This window comes from Pseudopodoces humilis, chromosome 3 (genome assembly GCF_049639895.1).
Source record: "Pseudopodoces humilis isolate 2021_Gansu_Grassland_sample_001 chromosome 3, ASM4963989v1, whole genome shotgun sequence".
NCBI classification, from domain to species: domain Eukaryota; kingdom Metazoa; phylum Chordata; class Aves; order Passeriformes; family Paridae; genus Pseudopodoces; species Pseudopodoces humilis.
The window spans coordinates 17,219,825-17,240,440 of NC_142202.1; the positions used below are offsets into that span (position 1 = coordinate 17,219,825).

Here is a 20,616-nt window from a genome sequence, read left to right on the forward strand (position 1 = left end):
AGCAGCCCTGGTGAAAATCAGAGCAGTTCCTGGTGTCTGGTGCAATTGCCCCTTTGGAACACCTGCAGTTCCTGTTGTGCACTGGAGATCCACAGCCCAGGGGCAGCCTCCCCACACCTTCCTCATACGTGTCCTTCCTCCTTCCCAGCCCAAGCACAGCCCTGGCTTCACTGCTTTGTGCCTGGATCATCTGGATCATCATACAGGTGCCTTCCACTGATTCCAGTAGGACTTTGATTTGGGCCAAATCTACTGTTGCTACCTATGGAGCAAAGAGGGGATTAGGGTATTGTTTGCTTTGCCTTCATGGCTTTACCACGAGATGTTCCCATATTGCATGTGCTGTCTGCCTAACTGGCTCTTCCCTGAGGCTTTTTCCTTCTCCCTTGCTTCAGGAACAAGCCAGGAAGCAGTGATCCAGTACCGAGTCCATGTGTCATCTCTTATGCAGTAGCTGAATAAAAGCTGGCTGCTGGCTCTGTAGAAACTAGAGGGTGCATAATTCAATTTTCCCATTTGTGTCCCAGTTCCAGAATTGGGAATTCCCCTTGGGGATAGGTTTGTCTGCTTGCTAACTGCACTCAAGAAAAAAACCTGAGAGACCAACACACTGCAAAAGGATCCCTAGGAGGAATGAAAATCTTTGTTTGTGAAGGGTCACCAGAAAAGTGGCAGTGGGGTCACAGAATTAGCCTGCACCAAGAAAGAAAACATTCTTGCCTTCCGTGTTGGGTTTTGTGCTGATTTTAGACACAAAATCTCTCACTTTGCATATTTGACTTAATGAAAACTGAGAAATGAGCTTGGCTCATTTTTTTTTTTTTTACCAGGCAAATTGTGTGTGACCTCAGCACCTTTCCTTTTTTGATGTTGTTGCAGAGGCAAAGTAGTAGGCAGTAGTGTACTTTTCCCTGATGCAGCCAGTGAGAAAGGACACATATCTCAAGGTGGGTTGCAATATTCCTTGCCTGACTGCAAATTCCAAGATTACTGAAGTAACAAAATTGATCTAAATGTCATGTTATCCCTTGGTTTAATGGGAAATAATTAAGATCTTCGCTGACATTATTAAAGGACATGGGTTTGCTGTCTGAAGCATAAGAAGCTTATTTTTAATCTCCAGTAAAAATGGACAGCCTTTCTCTGTTAATAAGTGTTGCCTACAGCGTGTAATCCCATGATCATAATGATGGTGCTTCTCCTTGTTCATCCCATTGGCAAATGACAGAGAGCCTGGGGTGATTTGCACTGGAGGAGTTGAGATGTGTGGCAGATGAGCAGGCATGGGTGGAATTCAAGGATGTGTTTGACTTGGTCACTGCACTGACCCTTCAGTTCCCTGGACAAACTGCGCTGGATGGAGGAGTGAAGCTGCACAGCAGCAGCTGCTCTGCTGCTCTTGTGCTGTTTCAGCCAGGAGAGGGGATGCTGGTGCAGAGAGAGGTCCATGGGTGTTGGGGCACTACAGAGAGGCACAGGCTGTTGGTCATGGAATTCAGGCTGGGTTCTGTCCATCACGTCACATCCTTGGGATTGTAGCCTGGCTGTGTTCAGCACAGGACTTGGAAATCAGGAATGCACAATCCACCCTGGTGACTCCACAGTGTGTCCTGCCTCTGATCTCACAGGAGCAGGCAATGGGAATGGGACACAGTGGCTCAGTATGGGCCTTCTGCTTCTCCACTAGAGGCTGTCAGCCAGGGGACTGAGCAGAGACATCCAGTGCTCAAATGCAAGAGCCCTTCATCACCTTCAGTGCTCTCCATTTGGCTGCCACAGTGTCACAACAAGCTCTTGGCAGAGGCAATGATTTAGCCTCGGGAAAAGGAGATTTATTTTGAAAAGTCCTTTACTATAATATCTTCCTTCTCTCTGACTGCACCGTGGAGTCATCTCAATCTTATCATGCAGGAAGTAGCTGAGGCTCTCTGATACTATTCTTTTAAAATCAAAACATTAAAACTATCATGCAATGATTTTCACATTTTCCAGGCATCCCTCCCGCAGGCATTAATTGCCCCCCTGCTGTTGCTGTTCCAAAGCTATTTTCTCTTTCTGTATGCAGCCCTTGTTCAGTGCTGCACTAAACCTTTGCTGCTTTGCAGTAAAAAAAAGCTTCCACTTCTGCAAAAGACATTGAAATGAGCTTGATAAAGTGATGAGCAGTCACATTTAATGGTTGCAACTTTTGGGGTTTAGTTTGTTATTTTACAGTTAATTTTGTAGAGGTAAAGGATTTTACAAACTCCCTTCTGGTGTCAATGAAATAATACAGCACTCCCATAACAGTGTTTGGAAAGTGTGGTAGGGCCACCAAGCCAAAGTGATAAGGGGGTCACATTCATCCAACATCACAGTGTCCCTTTCCCCTGTGGCAGATCTCCCTCCCATCTTGAAATATCCCTGTACTTAGCAGTTCTCTTGTTTCAATTACTGTGTCTTTGGATGGCAGTTAAGTTTTATGCCTCTTTACTTCCTCTTCCTCTCTGCTTCTGACACATTATTATTCTTACCAGTGACTGCACGAGACCTCCAAAATCCCACAGTCCCCAAAAGTAATTACAGATACATTACTGAGCAATCCCCACTGGTAGGCTGGGTCAAGTGCTTTATTTTTATCCAGGGCAGCTACCAAGGAGTGTGGTTGACTTTTGCTTCCCCAGTAGCTGCATGAAAAGACAGGACTGCTTCTGTCAGCTGAGCATTTCAGCTGTAACTGGGGGTGGGTCCTCTCCCAGCTCTGGAGGACCTGGTGCCCAAGCAGGGTTGTTTGTGATCAATATGGAAGATACAAGGTCCTCATGAAGGTAATGGATAAAGACAGAAAAAGCATGAGGAGTAAATGAGCACAGTTTGATTGTACCTTTGTCTGGCGCAGGGTTTGATGACCTGCAAGCGTGTGCTGATCCTGGAGCTCCTGAACATGGCTACAAGACGCCCAGCGCAGGTGTTTTCTTTGAAAGCGTGGTGGTCCGGTTCCATTGCCAAGAAGGATACAGGCTCAATGGTACTTCCAAAAAACTTTGTGTGAGACACTTTAATGGCTCCCTGAGCTGGAAACCCAGTGATAAACCTGTGTGCCTACAAGAAGGTAAGTCAGTTTTCTTCAAGCTCTTCACCATGTTGGTTCTTCTCACTTGTCCATGTTCCATGTCTGTGTGTCTCTGGACAGAACACAGCAGGCTGGACTCCATTTCAGTGTGTCTTAATGGATATATGTATTAATTTTTCATCCATAATCCTTGTTTGTCAGTTAAACTTGTACTGTGAGAGGCTGTGTGTGTTGAAAGGGCCATAAAGAAATGTGGAAACAGAATTTAACATCACCTTTTAACTAGTTACAAATTGATGCAGAGAGGAAAACCAGCCTCCATCGTAAGTTAACTGTAACTATTTATTAGAGCTGCCCACTTAATATTGTTTTCTGCAATATTTTACTAGCAAAATACAATCAATTTCCAATGCAACTGCTCCTGCTAATCAGGAATTTTAAGCAACAGTATTTTATGATGTATGCATAAGTCAAGTAGCAAAATCAAATGCACGACTGCAAAAGTTTAAAGCCAGGGTAGAAGTTTACTCTGAGATAATTCAGACTCTTATGGCATAAACCAATTTATTTTTATTGTATATTTGAAAATGTATTTGGTTTTAAATACTTAGGATGTTACATTGCTTTCTTCTTCTAGGTCTTAGAGGCAGGATTAATTTGAATTTTATAACTGTAAATTTTGGCCAAAGTATGCCCAAGCAGCACAAATTATTTATTTCACCAAGTATATTAAAGATATAACCTGTCCTTGTTGTTGATTTATTTTTGGTCAACAGAGCTATTAAAGTCAAGAGACATGAAAAGTGTTAAATAAAGTGTTTACATTTTAGTGTTGTGACTTCTTCACTGAAGACATTAACCATTGGCTCATTGTCTTCATGGTGGAGCGAGATAAATTCTACTTCAGGTTACCTTTCACCATTTAAAATCAAGTAAATACATGGACTTTATTCAGAGGTATTTGAAGACTTATGTGGCTCACAGGCACACTTACTGCATAGGATCGTGCATCATTTAGCCTTTATAAAAGCTGCAGGTACTTGTTTGTGATCCTGGGGGGCTGGGTGTGAGAATCCTGTGACAGGACAGGGATATGTGCCACAGCAGCGACAAGCACAGCACAGTCAGGATGTGCATGTGAAGGGAACAACCTTAAACAGTGGCCAGTGGGAAAGAGGTGCGTGGGATATTGGAGAGAGTAGTCAGAGGCAGCTGGTAAGGAGTGCGTGGGCTTTCAGGCAGCTGGCCTGTTGGCAGGAGAGCTTTCGGTAAAAGATGTTCTCCTGGACATGTGTGAGGCCAGGGGCTACAGAGCCATGAGGGGAACAGTCGTGAGCTGTCCCATGAGGTGACAGCTGATGTCTGGAAGTAAAGGCAAAGGGGTGCCAATAGCACCTCATCATATGGTCACATGGGTCAGCTTCAAAGGAACAACATGTTGCCTTTAAAAATAGCTATATGTGAAAATCGTGCCCTCTTCTGTGACAGCCACTTTTCATAAAAGACCTTGTCTCATCTCATGGTTATTTAAGAAAAAATACACAGAGAGTGACAGCAGCCTGTGTCTAAACTGGCTATTGGAACTACCAGGAAAAGCTTTAATACTTGGAAATTCTGTTTCCTTCAGTACAGCAGGGAACTAGGAATGTTGATGTGCATCTTTGAAATGTTGCCTGTATCATCCACTGCAGTTGTTAAAATAAGCATTAATGTGTTTTACTGAATATTCAAACCTCTTCCCAGGCCCTCCAGCCCAGTGGAAATCTGCGGAGGAAGTTTCTGATCACAATGCCATCAGCAAAAAATTGCCACTAATGTCATTGTGATCAACACTGGAGCCAGGTGTTCTCAAAAAAGAAAGAAATTGGAAGATGAGGATGTGATGGATGATGTGACAACAGTTGCTTTAGAGATAATAATTACTTTCCAGCACAGAACGCTTAAAAAGGATTGCTAGTCAATGCTCTGATCAAGCAAAGCACTTAAGCTGGAGCATAACTGTAATTATGTGATTAGTCTTGTTAAAGTTCTGTGCTCAAAATTAGCCAGATGCAAAAATGCTTCTTATTATTTGGACCAAAGAGTAGGACCCTGATTTAGGATTTAGTGGAGCAAGTGCTTAAGTACTTCCCTGATTAACATTATAATAATACCTCAGGTATTAGGTTACAGCATTAATTCTTCTTTCCAATGCACAATAGCACCACTGATTCAGAAGAAATACTAAGCAAAGGCTCAGTGGCAGTCCATGAAGCCTAAGCATTGGCTTAAGTGATTTTTAGATTGATCCTTTTGCATACTGGGAACAGAATATTGAGAGAGGGCCATGGCAGGGAGGTGGACAGTGTAGGAACGTGGCACATCTGGAGACGAGTTAAGAGTGAATTACAACAGGGTTTGTGACTCTCAGCTGTCTAATGACATACATAAAAGTCTTCATTGCAGAAATTCTGTAATGATATATAGAAAGAAATTTGAAATTTCAAGCACCTGCTGGAGAAGGGAGAAGTTAATGTTTTCCCATTCATCATTACCTATCACAAGGTGAAATAAACTTTATGCTGCGTTTACCATTTACAGCAGGGGCTGGCTGCTCCATGGGCTATGGCATGCTCTACATGCCTCTCATCCCAGCATCTATAAATGTCAGGCAGTGCCAGCTGAGCTTGAACAGTAAAAACACTCTGTACTTTGGAGTTCATTTATCCTCAGGAGTTTGGATTCGGCAAAGGATAATTATATGTCTATATGTTATGTACGTTTAATTGTCGTTATGTGTTTACTAGCACAATCTCTAATCACAAATGGATGCTATTTACCAAAGGAAGCAAAACAACCTGTTTCAGAATGTAATTGATTTTAGAACTAATACGTTTGCCTGGGGCTCTTCACCCAATCAATTTGATTTTATAGGTCTGTCATTTCTCGTTAAGAGGCAGGAGATTTTAAGTGTCAGGACGAGAATTAAGTTGCATGACTTGGTGCCCAGTGAATGCCCTGTCAAAAATCTGTATGCTTAGAGTTATGTTCTTATGTTGATCTACAGCATGTTGTGACTGTACCTTTCATCAGCTCTAATACGGTTATGCACATAAATACCAAACCTCTGAGGTAGGAATTTTGTATTTACTGTTTAAGAGCAGTATGTCATGTTGTTCACACTTTAATCTAATCTTCTCCCACTGTGATAATGTGGCTGCTGAGGCTGTTGCCCTACTTGGAACAAACGCTAGCTCTTTCCTATGAGATTGAATCTAAATTTACAGTCTGCATGGAGATGGCAACGAAGCGAAGAGCTGTGCCCTCCTCTCCCTGTGCTTCTGCAGGCAGACACCTTGGAGATGTTCTCAGTGCCTCATTCTCCCACTGACAGGGATGATAAACCTGCAGTGAAAGTAGTGGACTAGTAAATGGTTTGGCTACAGCTTTCCTGTAGGACGTTTAGCCCTCCGTTTGCTTTGCCTTTGTCCCTGAGTCTGTGAGATGACTGGAATATTTTTATTTCCCCATCTCTTTTCTGTCTTGCTTGGTGTTTGCTTATTCTTAAGTCTGGTTATGAGCACTCTGTGATGTTTGTAACCAGGCCACAGCTTACTGTTGCAATACAAGCAAAGACAATAAAGTGTTGTTTAATATGCACTAAAATACTGTGTTTGCCATCCACAGAACAATCCTAATAACGTGGTACTGTGGATTTAACACTAGTTTAAAAAAACAGGAGACAATATTGCTCTTAAATGTGTACTTTAAAGAGCACACAGTATAGATGAGCTGTGCCTGCATCAAACCAATTCATCATACTCCTTTCATCCTTCCTCCCTGTTTCTCTCTGTTCCCAGCCTGCCAGTGGTGTGATTCGATGTAGTCAAGGCTTATTCAGAGACTTGGCCACAGTGAGGTACATGGGACTACCAGACCTCTGCCTTTGAATTTACGTACAGATAGTAAACAGAACTGTGCCAGAGCAGGGATTGGGACACTGTTTTTCAATTGTACATGCTCTTACAGTCTTGCAAAGGTCCTTGACATGGTTTTGACCAACATCCAGCAGTACTCCCAAGTAAATCCTACATGCACCTTCTTGGATTAGCATGGACCAGGGATGATTTTTGCATGGTAAGGGCTCACCTGCAATAGATACAATCCATCCCAGGCCAGCTGGTACCCGTAGATGGTGTGGCCATCTCCATGGTGTCTTAGGTCATGCCTTCCTTCTGAGTTGCTGTTGTGGTCCAAGTGCTCTTGGGAGGAGGCAGGGTGATCTTCCTTCCCCATGGCCTGGAAGGAACAGTTTTGAGTGGTTCTGCATGGTTGGTACCCGAGAAAAACACTCTAACCGTACTGTTTAACAAATTTTCTTCATCAGACTGATCTTCTGTGATGGGGGACACACTTGGTTTGCTAAAGCCATGCGTTCCTAATATACAAATCTTCATGAAAGTTAGGGCAAGGTGAGCCCCTGTGCCTGTGTTGAGCCTGCTGGCTCTACCCCACCTCTTTCTGCCCCTGCAAGATAAGAAATGTGTCCTTTTGGCTGGCTCATTTTGATACTCACACAGTAGATATAAGCAGATCATGTAAGACTGCCAGAAAGGAGTGTAAGTCATAGCCTTTGCTGTTTGATGCTGGTTAAAGACTGTATATTCCCTTAAAAGGTTTAGCAGCTTCCACGGATTTGCTGAGAAGGACTTAGAATAAAGCAGTTTATTTTCTAAGACAGGACATTTTAAAATTCAGTCACTTCCTTCTAGCTTTTCCAAGCAGAATTTGTGCCAGCTAATCCAGTTGTTTGTGGAGAGGTGGCTACTGCAGTTTATGCCTGACTGAGTGCTAAACAATATGAATTCAGCCAGTGGGAAAGCATTTGCTTGCAAGGCATCAGGAAAAAGAGCTGTAATATTGTGGTCCATTGGTCTGGTGTTTAGCTGGGGCTTGTAATAAGCCTGTTATCAAAGTCAGCCAGGATGTGGCAGGCGGAGGACGGAGCAGTCTGCAACTTATCGCTGTTCTCTGCCAACATCTATCCGATTAAAATGATCCCATCTACAGCTGCTCCTTGGAATAATAGGGATGGAGTCCCTGTGATAGATCATTGTTACAGAATCAATTTCCCCCACTTTGAAAGTGAAATCTCATGTTTTACTGTGCTGTGTGTACACACACCTCTTTTATTTGTATAGCAACAGAAAGATGTTGTGGCAAGAGAGGGAGCTGTTCACTGACGTTATCTTCTGGCATCCATCTCCAACCTCCTGCTGCGTGGCTGCAAAGCAGGTTCTCCATCTCTCTCATCCCATCCTCTGGGGTGCCCAGGACAGCCTCTTCATGACAGCATTTATGGCTTAGTGGAAGGCCTTTCTTCTGGGACATCCTCTGCTGTCTTCTCTGCTGATTAACTTTATAGAGAGAGAGAAAACTGTTCCATCTTTGAAAGTAATGGCTGCACCCTTGGCAGTGTATTTTACAACCTCTAGTTAGGGCATGGATCCTCCCAGACTTGTGCATTTATAAATGAATAAATTCTAAGGAAACTTCTTGCTGCAGTTTCTCTGCTGGCCTGGCAGGCTGCCAGCCCTTCCTGCTAGCAGCAGCAGGAGGCACCTGCAGCAGCTGCCAAGAAGCTAAAAAGTAAAAAGAGAAATAGAAGAATTTTTAACTAATAACGTGCTCATGCCCCATACCAAAAAGTTAGCTAAGTACAATGTATTTTAGAAACATCTCTGTGATGGGAAGGTACAAAGTATGTTTCAACTAGGGGAGCAACACTGTGCCCCTTCAGGTCAGTAAAATTTACTGATGGAGTCTCAGAGTAATAGAACCCCACCTTAGTTTGCCTAACTAAATAAAAACACTATGAAATACATTTGCTCTTGGTAGTTTGTGAGTGCTGTGCTAAATGACAGTTTATCTTCCTTGTACTTGTGCTTCTAAACAAACAAGCTGTCACTGTCACTTTGCTTAGTGCATGCTAACAATTAATTGCTAAACACAAATTTAGCTTTGCCTTTTCCTCTTTAGCAAGAATTACCCATGAAAATGGCAGAAACTTTTGCTTCTATGCAAGTCTCAAAGGATTTATTTATTTTTTTACCTTAATAAATACAGTGTTCCTAAATGCATATAATTGTCTCATAGGAGAAGTGTTGGGGGAATAAAATAGCGTAACACAGACTTAAAATATTTTTTCTGTCTTTCTTGTGTTTGAAATACTTCCTGGGTTTTGATGCCTGGAAACTTTTATTACCATCTCTGTCATGGATTGACTGCTGGCAGACAAATAAAATTTTTCTCCCAATATTTAATCTTTCCTTGTCTTCTGTTTCATCTCACTTTGCTGTTGTGATGAGGATGAACTTTGAGGCACTCAGACTATTCCCTCATACCCTCTTGGCTTGTTTCTCTATTATTCAGTATTACCAGGGGATTTTTCCCCTGCTTCCACTTTCCACATCACACCACTTTCAGCATTCTGAGTTTCATTCTGTATTTTGGTGTCTTTGGCACTGGTACCTAGAGTAAGATCTGTGACTGTCTGATTAATGTGTCACAGGCAGGTGCTGGAGCCCGTCCCTGTATTATCACTTCAGGTCTGCAGTCCCTTCCTGAGAGTCTTATACAAGAACTCGAAATGCTGCTCAGGACCCTAAAAATCACATCCTCTAAGGGCATATGAATGCAGGCACACAAAACTATCTGGTTTAAAACACAGTCAAGGAGATTTAAAGTGAAGGCATCCTTATAATGAACTCTGTGGAATGGAGCTGGATAAATCCTTGTGAATGTAACTGATTTTCATCTGTCTCTCTGCTAAAACTGCAGCTTTTTCTGTGTTCCTCGTGCCATATCTGTATTTATCTTTTCTTTCGTCCTGTCCTTAGTGCTGTCAGAGTCTGCCTTCACCTGGAACCTTGGGATAGTCAGACTTCGGGGTGTAATTTGGACACATGATGAATGGAAGGTCAAAATTAACCACAGTCTTCATAAAGGCTCCTAATTCTGTTGGTTTTAAAAAGGCTGGGGGAACGATTCATTACTGTAGCACCTCAGCTTCTCCTGCAGTGCTACAGACTTCATAAAATGGTGGTTTACAAGGGAAAGGGCAGGTTTACTGAATTGCATGTATTTTCCAAACAATTTAAGCAGAGCACTTATATTGAATGCTAACTTCTGTTTAAGAGCTTGATTACTGAATAGCTAGCTATGTTTATTTAATTAAGTTACTATTTCTTTTTCTCATGAAGTCACAGATTGCCTTGTTCCACATGTTGAAGATGCAGAGGTTCATAACAAGACATACAGGACTGGCGATAAGTTAATAATCAGCTGTCATGAAGGATTCCAGATCCGTTACCCTGACTTAGACAACATGGTTTCCATATGTCAAGACGATGGAACATGGGATAATCTACCCATATGTCAAGGTTTAGTACTCCAGCACGTCCTGTTGTATAGCTCATGCAGCTTGTGGTAGTTTGCCAATATATTTTTTCCTGCAGTTGTAAGAATGTCAGTGATCTGATAAGCTCCACAGTGCAGTGTTTGAGTAGTGCTGCTGCTAAGATTTTTTTGATTTCTCCTCCCCTTTGCTCACTGCAGGAAAGATGTCGCTTCTTGAACATTCCCATGCTTATAAAACTACTTTAAATACTGCTTTTTTGTTTGCAAATCTCAAATCTGACACAGATACACTGCATCAAAAAGTTAGAAAAACCAAGCCAAGGTAATGAGCCATAAGTTCTGATGGGCATCTTGCATTTTTTCAGCAATTAATATGTGGAAAAATTTAAGCTTCTAACTGCACTTTATCTTCCTTTACCTTGTGCAGAAGGCAGGAGTAGAGGAGAGAAACTGGAACCTGTTTTTCTGTCAAAGTTTTCAGCAGAACTGCTGATTAGATTCACAGTCCATTAAACCTTTACGTATTGACTGAAAATTCAGGGTGTGCACGGGGATGATTTTGGCCAGAAAAGCCATTAGCTGTAGAACTAGAAATATCAACAGCATGGGATCCCAGCTCAGCTTAGACTGTGAGAAATGGCTGGGGGAAAGCCAGCTTTAGTGAATGAAAATTCAATAACCCTGGGCTCACTTTCCCTTCACATTTCTAATAAGCGCGTCTGAGTAGCACTGACTCTGTTTTAACCAAGTCACGTCTTGGTAACAAGCTTGGCCCACTGAACAGCAGCGAGAGATTTTAACTGAGGAGCAGACTGGGGTAGTCCCAACTTTCCTCAAACCCATCTGCTGCCTCGTAGGGCTAACACTTCTCTGTAGGCACTTAATTACACTGTCACAGCAATTTGCAGAGTCAGGGCAGGCAGGCAGGGGAGCTGGGACACTTCTCAGCAGCAATAGCACATCAGTCTGTCCCCCAAGATCTTGCCTTGGGCTGTGGCAGAAACTCAGACATATTACCAGGCTAGCTCAGCATTTTGGATGCACACATTGTATCTGAACAGGCCTAGCAGCAAAGGGGAGGCTTTGCAAAACCATAACAGAACAGGCATCGATTTTGGGGTATCCTATCAGCGATGGCATCACAAGTGGCGGTATGAAGTGTACAGCCCCTTTCTGTGGGGGTGCACCTCACACCTAATTTAGGTAGATTAAGACTCTTGCAATAAGGGGAGATGAATGCTTAAAAGGTTGATTTGCAGATGCTGCTGCATTTGCCAAAGATCCAGGTGCAAACTTTGTGACAGGCAATATTTACTGAGTAAGCAGAAGCACCCCAAGTACACCTTGGCTTGTTACTTCTGCTGCTGTGTTTATACTGTGAAACACAATCAATTGCTCCTACTCTACAGTCAATATAAACTGCTTTTCAAAATAAAAGCAGTCCTAATAAAAGTTAAGAAACCAACTGCACAAGACCCAAGTGCTGTGATTACCAGGCAGGCAGAGAATAGGCAATTCAGATTCCAGACCCTGCCATATTTTGCCAAACTCCATAAAGTTACTGCAGAATTCCAGAATTTTCTTTTTGCTATGTCAGGCACTGGTAAGATCAAAGCCACTTGTCTACTTGCTCTAGGTAGGCTGCCAGTTACATTTTTACAGCCCTTTCATTACAAAAGAGTCTTACGACACTAAGATATCTTTTTTTCCCTGCCAGAGCAGTGGGGAAGGATTGTACAATGTATAAGAATCTAACCTCTATTTTTGCCATGAGATAATAATATTAATTACTAGTATTATAATGATAATTATTATAATAATTTATATTATTATATTATCTATATTATTCTACAATATAGTCTTACTTAACTTATATATAATATAACATGATATGATATAATAATAATATATAATAGTGTATATAATATATAGTATATAATATCTAATATAATTATTTATATCTAATTAATATATGATATTATTTATATTGTTATAATTATTATAATTATATTATAATAACATCATTATGTTACTTAGCAAAAAATGGAAAAATTAAGTTTTTCAAGCAGCTTGACTTGTTTGGAGACCTAGGAATTTTCACAAATGCTTGGCTGTCATACAAATACAAATAAATCTCTGTCCTGCATGAACAGGAACATAATGAGCATTAAAATTCTGAGCCAGCAGGACCAAATTTTCCCTGCTGCAGTTCAGAGAAGAGTAAACTTGGTCTTGCTTGGGCAGTCTGTGCTCTTTCTGTCCCACTGGGGGCTGCTTATGTCGTCCTGCTCGATGGGCTGCTCAGTTTGCAGGAATTAGTGTGTTGTGAGGGGCATTCTTGATCAGAGTAGAAGCAGCAGCCAGCAGATAGGATGCTTGAAGCTTTATTTGAGCAGGGATATAACCAACTGCTTCAACAGCTACAAAATCATTGCTTTGGTGGTACAGCATGCTGAAAAAAGCTTTTAAGCTTTTTCTTTTATTTTCTTTTGGGTTTGTTCCTCTCCCTCAAAAGACCATTGCAAGGAAATGGCTGCTTGAAATGCTGCTGAGGATTTTTGTTTTAAATGCCAGTACCTTACAAGAAGTTCTCAGACTGATTTTTGTTTCCTTCTCTAGCTTAAAATTATGGGAGTCCTATGAACATCCTTCACAAATTCCTAGTAGTGGCAAGAGACCTATTTATGGACTGCCATAATGCAGCTTCCATTAGTCACATAGTTCTAAAATACTGTTTTTCATTCCATGATTACTAGTCATCTTTTTTCCACATTATTGCAAATTAAAAAATTAAACAGTATCAAGTATTACCCAGAGGGTCATTTCAGGGCCATGAGGAGTGACATGTTACAAAGACATGCCATCTGTTAAATTTGTTGCTCTTTGTTGCCCCAAGTTTGGTTGGTGACCATTTAACTGTCAGTGCTCAGTACCAGCCATGATACAAATCCCTCAGGAGTAATTCCAGAAGCAGAACTGGAACACAGTCTCTGATTCTGACTACATTTACAGTTTCTGATGATAACAGGTGCCTTAACTTTTTGATAACCTAGTCTGAGACCTCGCTCAATGTTTATCATGGGACTGCTGCTAGGAAGTCATGTCCCTTTAAACTTTCTCAGACTAGAATTTCAAAGTCATTAATTCTGCCTGCAAATCTTTTACAGTTGCGTGCACATTGTCACAGGACCGGTTTTAATATTTAAGAGGGTTTACATGCCTGTCATTTTTAGGAGGAATAAAACTCACCATTTATATAAATGACAATCTTAATTTATTAAAGATTTTACCTCAAAAAGAAATTGCCATCTGCTGAAACAGTGAATGTTTGTTAAACAAAATACCGTCAGTTTTGGAAAACCTTTCCTGGATTTGTTGGGAGCTAAGCCCACGCTAGCAAAGCGTGTGGGCTAAACAACAAAAGGGCTTGAAACAGGATAATGAGGCAGATATATCTGAGGGAGATGATGCAGACACGCCATTCATAGTGGAGAGGATGAAAAACGGCACACTCCTCAATTTAGAAACTGTAACTGAGATGTGTGAAGATGACTGAGATAAGCACTTGATAATAAAAGAAACCTCCCTCTTCTTAATTTGCAGGTTGCCTGAGGCCGTTGGTTCTTCCTCATAGTTACATTAACATATCTGAGTTCGGGGCCTCCTTCCCCGTAGGAACAGTGGTGTACTATCAGTGCTTTCCTGGATATAAACTAGAAGGGGCAGAGATCCTTGAGTGCATGTATAACCTTATCTGGTCAGATAGCCCACCTAGGTGCCTTGATGTGGAAGGTAAATGTCTTACTGTTTGTTTATCTTTCCAGTTTGCAGGATCTGCATGCTCTCTGTGATTCTAACTCAGGGCTGTAGCCACGGTTCCACTCTCAGTGGTGTTTCCACTGGCTGTGCAGAGCCTGTGTGGGTTCTGCTGTGTGCAGCCTGCTGTGCCCTCAGCTCTTGGTGTTCCCCAAGTAGTGTTTGCTCTCGCAGTGTCCCAAGTGCAAGAGGGAAAGCTCCTACTGACTGCTTTGCCTTTAAAATGCAAACTCTCTGCTGCCTTTCTGATCAAAACACTGAAGAAGTTACATAACTCACCTTCCTGTGCAGATGGTCCGAGCTCCTACACATATGGGTAGATTTCCATGATCAGCTAAAAAATACTCCACAGAAGCTCTTGGTTTGGGCTGTGCCAGCTGCAGTCATTATTCAGCGCCACACGCCGCTGCACACTCGAGTATTCGCTGTCTCTCGTAGTAGTTAACCTCAAAGAAGGATTGACAACTAAAATGACTGAGCTAATTTATTGATGAGGAACATAAAAACCATTCAGTGTGAAACAGGTAGATCCTACTAAGCCAAAAGGAATAATCTGTGACTAGAGCTGGGATGGAGGGTGTTGCAGTACATTTGTATTTGCAACCTAGACATTTAAAACAGTGATACCGGATGGATTGCTCCATACATTGCCAAAACTGCATAAACTACCCTCCTCCATCTTTACATCTTGAATGAAACATCCTAGGGAGTGATGAGAATCCAAATACATCCTCTGCATTTCGTTCCCCTGAAAGAATTACATTTTTGTTCTATTTCAAGCCTGTAAGGACGCTCTCAACGTGTAGAATTTAGCGAAAAGCAATTAGAGGAATTCATATGTGATGCTTATGTCACTGAACTAAATGCTAAGCATTCTGGAAGTGCAAAAATTTGCCAAAAGCATCAACAAAGTGGTAAACTGCACAAAAATAATTAAATGATCCTTATTTTTAGTTGGCAATTCAAGTTCCAAAATTCAAAAATGCCTTTGCAGTTTTGGAATGACAAAACAAGATGATTTTTTTGTTTGTTTATTTAGCTCACCATGAAAGATTAATCCTCAATCAGCTCTATGTAAGCCATTTTTGGAAGGCTTGTTTGCTGTTGTTTATAGCATGGAAAACACATTAAAAAATCAGAAGGACCCTGTTAGGCTTAATCCAAACAATATAACTGATTTGATAAAAATGACAGTTCTTCAGTTAGAAAAATAAGAGCATGAAAGTCAAGCACGTGAAGCAGAAAAAGTTGTGTCGTACTGTCACTTAACACAGGTGAGGATCCCAGCTGCTATCAAAATACCCAAGAAAACTCATGTGCTCAGTGTTTCTTGCTTGAATTATAAAGTCACAGAGAGGCTCTTTTTCTTGGTAATTTAAAACATGAGGCAAGAAATTCTGCCCTGACAGTTCTGCATTTTCAATCCCACGTCAAAAGTTACCATCCCCACTGAACTATGATGATCTGTGATGGAGGGATCAGTCGGTGTGTGCCAGACGCTGAGCCAAGGCCATCGGGGAGGCCTCCTGAGTTCTGGTTTCGATTCAGCCTCCCTTTGAATCACTTTCTTACTGCTCTCTTTAAATGCTAAACCTTTCTGTGGTGGTTTCACGTGGGCATCCCATCAGTGCATTTGTTAAGTGAACCACAGGAGAGCAAATCTGGAGCACAACACTTGCAAGAGCTGGTTCTGCTCAGCTTTGAGGGAGAAGAGCGAGCTTCCAGCAGCACTGAAAGGTCATTCCTGACAGTTCCCCTTGTGAACTCTGCTGTGGGGCTGCTTCAGCAGGTGTGCAGAGATCTTCAAAAAATCCAGATAGAGTAAATCAATTCGAGATGCCCTTGTTTGAAAGTGCTTGTTCAAGTGATTTATGCAAAGAGTGCCTGTCTCCAGGAATTTTTTTGCAATCCACTACTCTTAATTAGTGGACAAAATTCCTTCCCTGCATATTTTTTTGTTCTCCACCTTGCATTCCAATGTCAAGCTCATTCTTCAGCATTCCTTTTACGTGTGCGGTGTAATCTCACCAGGCAGTGTTTTTCGCAGAGGGAATCTTCAAATAACAAATTAATTCCATTTATTTCTTTCCATGTTCAATTAAAAATGTATTGTAATGACATTTCCTGTTCAGTATTTTAATATGGTAATGATTAAAAGCAAATGACTGCTAGGAAGCTATAGCAAACCATTTGAGAGCTTCTATTCTCCTATAAACAATGCTGCTTACAGCTTCCTCATTTAGATGTATGTTCTTGTTGAAGCCTCCACAGAAGGGATTTCTTAAATTTGTGTGTATTCACAAAAATACTATCCATCAATCTGGTGAAGTTTTTCCTCTTTGTTAGGGCAAATAAATTCTGAATGAAGGGTTTGTGGCTCTGTTTAAATAGAAGGTCACACCAGGGACCACGGGGCTCCTATTGGACATCAGGCTTTCTAATGCTTCCCAGCCTTACCCTCAGTATTGCTGAGCACAGAGCTTCCACCAGCTTGGGTGAGAGACTAATTTTTGTTTCTTAAGTTTTTGTTAAGTTTTTTTTTTTTTTTCTGATAAGTGAAATCAGTGCTGCTGTAGTCAGAGCAGAGATTAGGGTCTGTGTCACCTGGCGCTGAAGTGCAGCCAGCAGTGCAGAGCCAGCAGCGACTGCTCAGAAACAGCTGTTTGCATCTGGCCAGGGCACTGGGTATGGCTCTGGCAAAAAAGGATGCCTCTAGCTCAGATTGCCAAGTGTTTGCTGCTATGAGATCCTCCTCTTAAATGCTTGTACCTTTGCCAGATTTAAAACATTTGGATTGATTTTTCAGCCTCAAGCTGAATCATTTGGGCGGCTTCAGTTGAAATGGTTGAGCGATATCAGAGGACAGTAAAGGAAACAGTGTTGTTTTACCAGTTCTAGAAAATTTTACAGTCATTTAGAAGATAAGATGAAGCATCTTCATACTGAATTTTCTTCTTCTTTAACTTCCTTAATTTCCTTTTTTTTTCTAGTGGACTTCCACAATTACGCAGAAAGTTTTTAAACCTTCTTTTGTACTGAAACTCAATAGACAGTTCCAAGAAAATTGAAGGAAAATGGGATTTGGGTTTTTTAATTTGATTTTTAAATTACCAATTTGGGGTTAATTATCCATCTGTAGAAACTTATGTAAGTTAGTGATTGCCTTCTATAAAATCTGGTATGCAAAACTCGGGTGCAGAATTAATGAGAATGAAGAATACCACATGGGGTATAAATATTAATTGTAAAATAAATCAAAAGGCTTCCAAAAACATCAGAGGAGAACAAATACTTGAAAACATACCTGTATGGAACTCTGTGAAACAAAACATTTAAAACTAAGAGATGTTTATGACATGGTACTTTTAAGTGAATTAAGATGTTACACAGGATTTTGAGGAAAAAAACCCCCAAAAACCCCAAAGACCCTGAACCCAAGAAACCCCAAACCAAACTGAAAAAAGAAACCTTGGCCATGAGTACTTTGGGTGCATGATCTGCATATGATTACATTTCTTGCCATCTGGAGTCTGTATTTTAATATTTCATGCCCTCTGGAAATCTTCCAAGGAGATGTAGGGAATAGTTCTTATAAAGAGCTGGGTGGGAGTGGCAAGGGAAGCAGATAAAGAGAGGAAGGGCTGGGAGAATTTGATTATAGTGCCAGAAAATAAAGCAGTTGTGTGGATAGTGTCATTGGGAATTCCTGGCTTTGTATTTAAGAGTAGAAGGGAAAACAGGTTGATTCAATTTGCAAACAATAGACATGATCCTGTTATCTAAAATGTCTTGTTTCAGCATCATCCCAGCTGAACAGAAAAGCTGGTCTTGCAAGAAATCAAATATATTTCAATATCAAAACTTAGTTCTGCTTTCTGGGACCAGCTGAGGTTAAACTTGAAAGAATGTAAAATAGAAAATTTCAAATTTTTGTACGTAGATTCGAAATTAAAATGAAACAAATATGAGGAATAGATTTCAAAGGAGAGATTCAGTAGAGAGTAAAAACACAGAATAAAACCTGAAGGTATTTCTGAACTCTGGAATAAAAACCCACTTCATTGTGAGGGTAGATGAAAAGATACAAAGCTAAGCAACCATTAAGATACTGACAGGATTCTGAAAACTATAGAAACTGTGGAAGAAAGGTAGGAGAAGGAAAGAATTAAGAAATTTTACAACAAAGCTGGAAGTGCAAGGGAACCCAACCCCTCTTACCTGGGCACCAGGAGATTTCTGGAGAATAAAAATGGGTTAGCCAGATGAAAATCAAAACCAACAAAGTATGCTTCAGGGAAAAATTACTCTGGAAAGACAGGTAAAAATACAGAACAGAGCTTTAAAATTTTTCTTCTTACAAGCTTGGGGATAGACACTCAAGGAGAGGGGCTGATAATTCTGACTTAGAACCTAGAAAGTAAAGGGTATGACAGAAGGGGGTGATATTACAGATGAAATGCCATAGCCTTGTAGTAGTTCAAAACAAAATAGCTGAAACTTTGTAACCAGCTCCATGCTGGACACTTTGAAAGAAAGCTTCACAGATCTACATTCTTCTGTAACAATTCCTAATGCCACGAACAGTGATTGACACAGAGCTGTCGGTCTGATAAACTGGGAGCTTAAAATCCTTTAAATTCCTGAAGGAACAGAGCCACACTCTGAGAAAAAAGGATAGAAGTCAGCCTGTAATCAGTTATGTTCAGGAGATGGGATGAAGCAAGCAATCCTAAGCCTGAGATGTTATACATTGGTACAAATGGATTTCTCTCTGTGCTTCTCTGCTGACTTTGAGAAGGGTTTAGATAAATTCCAACATGACAGACTGATGTGTATCCTCAGGGATGATAATGTTGATGCAGCACATCTCCAACAGATAGAAGTCCTGTAGAGGGAGCAGAGGGCAGCAATACAAGCAACTTATGAAACACTGTGGTACTGAGAAATTAAGTGAGGTAGATACCAGGATTCTGTTTTAGGTTTGCACCTACTCAGCTTGCAGGCAGGAGGGAGAATAAATTAAATCTTACTCAACTGCCAAAGAGGTCGTCCAGGTTAACTGAGTTAATGTTATCATAGGACATATTGATAGCCTGGTTTTTAATAGCTCTGACTACAGTGGTATTTCACTGCCTACAGCAAAATGTGTGACTCAGAAGCTACAACCAGCAGTAAATGTTCAAATAGCAGCTGACAACCATATATCTAAGGACCTTTACTAGGGCAATACCTTTACGTCAGTGACATCTTTAGCCTGATACCCAAAGGATGAAATAGGCTGACAGTGTCTCACTCTGGGGGTGCTTGTCGTGGAAAGCAAGTGTGATGAAGAAGTTTAAGAGTATATTTTTCTTTAGAAAAAGTAATTCAATAACTCTGCTTGTTTCTGCACGGTAGACAGTTGTTTCATTCATCACCCAGGAGTGCAGAAATTATATGCATCCATGTATGAGTGTGGAAGGTGAGCACTTTAACTTGGAGTGTCTGGATTTTTGTGCTGTTGGAAAATGGTGAACTTGATCTGTTACCCACAGCTGAAGAGGTGTGGAAAATAAATGAACTCAAAAGGAGCACAGTGACATGAAATGCTAGACAGATAAGTCAAGTCATGCTGCTAAATAGTCATCCAATCTCTTAACTCCAGCAGCTGCATTGCAAAGTGAAACATGAAGAAAACTCATCCAAATCCAAGACAGAACGGATACACAACAAAGTGGGCTTTTTGCAGCTCTTGTTGTGAGGGATGGAGGATAGAGAACAGACTCCAAAGTCAAAGACATGGAAGAACATAAATAGCATTATATTTCTAAGTGACTGCTCCTTTTTTGCATTGCAGAAATCTTCTTTGATTTTGGCTGGGATTGAAATAGGTGCTTTCTCTACTGTCCTTAGTTTTTCAGGAAAGCAACAGAATGACATCTTGTAATCAGTTTCTTTCATGTCTTTGGTATTTCTTGTTGCACAGGACTGCCACAGTAAATCATTGTTTTACACCTGCTCTATCACCTCTGTAGCTTTCAGAAACTCCTTAGCATTTCCAGAATCAGCCAGACATCTCAACTTGTTCATGGAGCCATAATTTCTGCCCTGAAGTTCCATATTAGCTGCCAGATGCATGTAGTGTTTTACCCATAATGCTTTAAATATGCTGTGGGTTAGGTAGGGGAAAGCAGACAAAAATTCTTCCTGAGGGCTATTTTATGATATTAATCTCTATCTGACAAGGCTGCTTGGAAGGGAAAATAATGCATTGCCTACCTTGAAATCAAACATCCTTTATGGACATGTTAATTAAATTTGGCCACACAGTGCACTCACGGAACATCTTCCACAAATGGAGGGAGCTGTAG

The 20,616-nt window shown here is 41.0% G+C and overlaps 1 protein-coding gene across 1 annotated transcript in view; it reads left to right on the forward strand.

The window, feature by feature from the left end:
- The window catches only part of SUSD4 (sushi domain containing 4), a 66,063-nt gene that overhangs the window by 33,445 nt on the left and 12,002 nt on the right, over positions 1-20,616 (forward strand). The window contains exons 2-4 of the mRNA XM_088052348.1: positions 2,879-3,091; positions 10,294-10,473; positions 14,054-14,242. Coding sequence (XP_087908474.1) covers positions 2,879-3,091; positions 10,294-10,473; positions 14,054-14,242 — 582 coding nt within the window. The remainder of the gene's footprint in view (positions 1-2,878; positions 3,092-10,293; positions 10,474-14,053; positions 14,243-20,616) is intronic.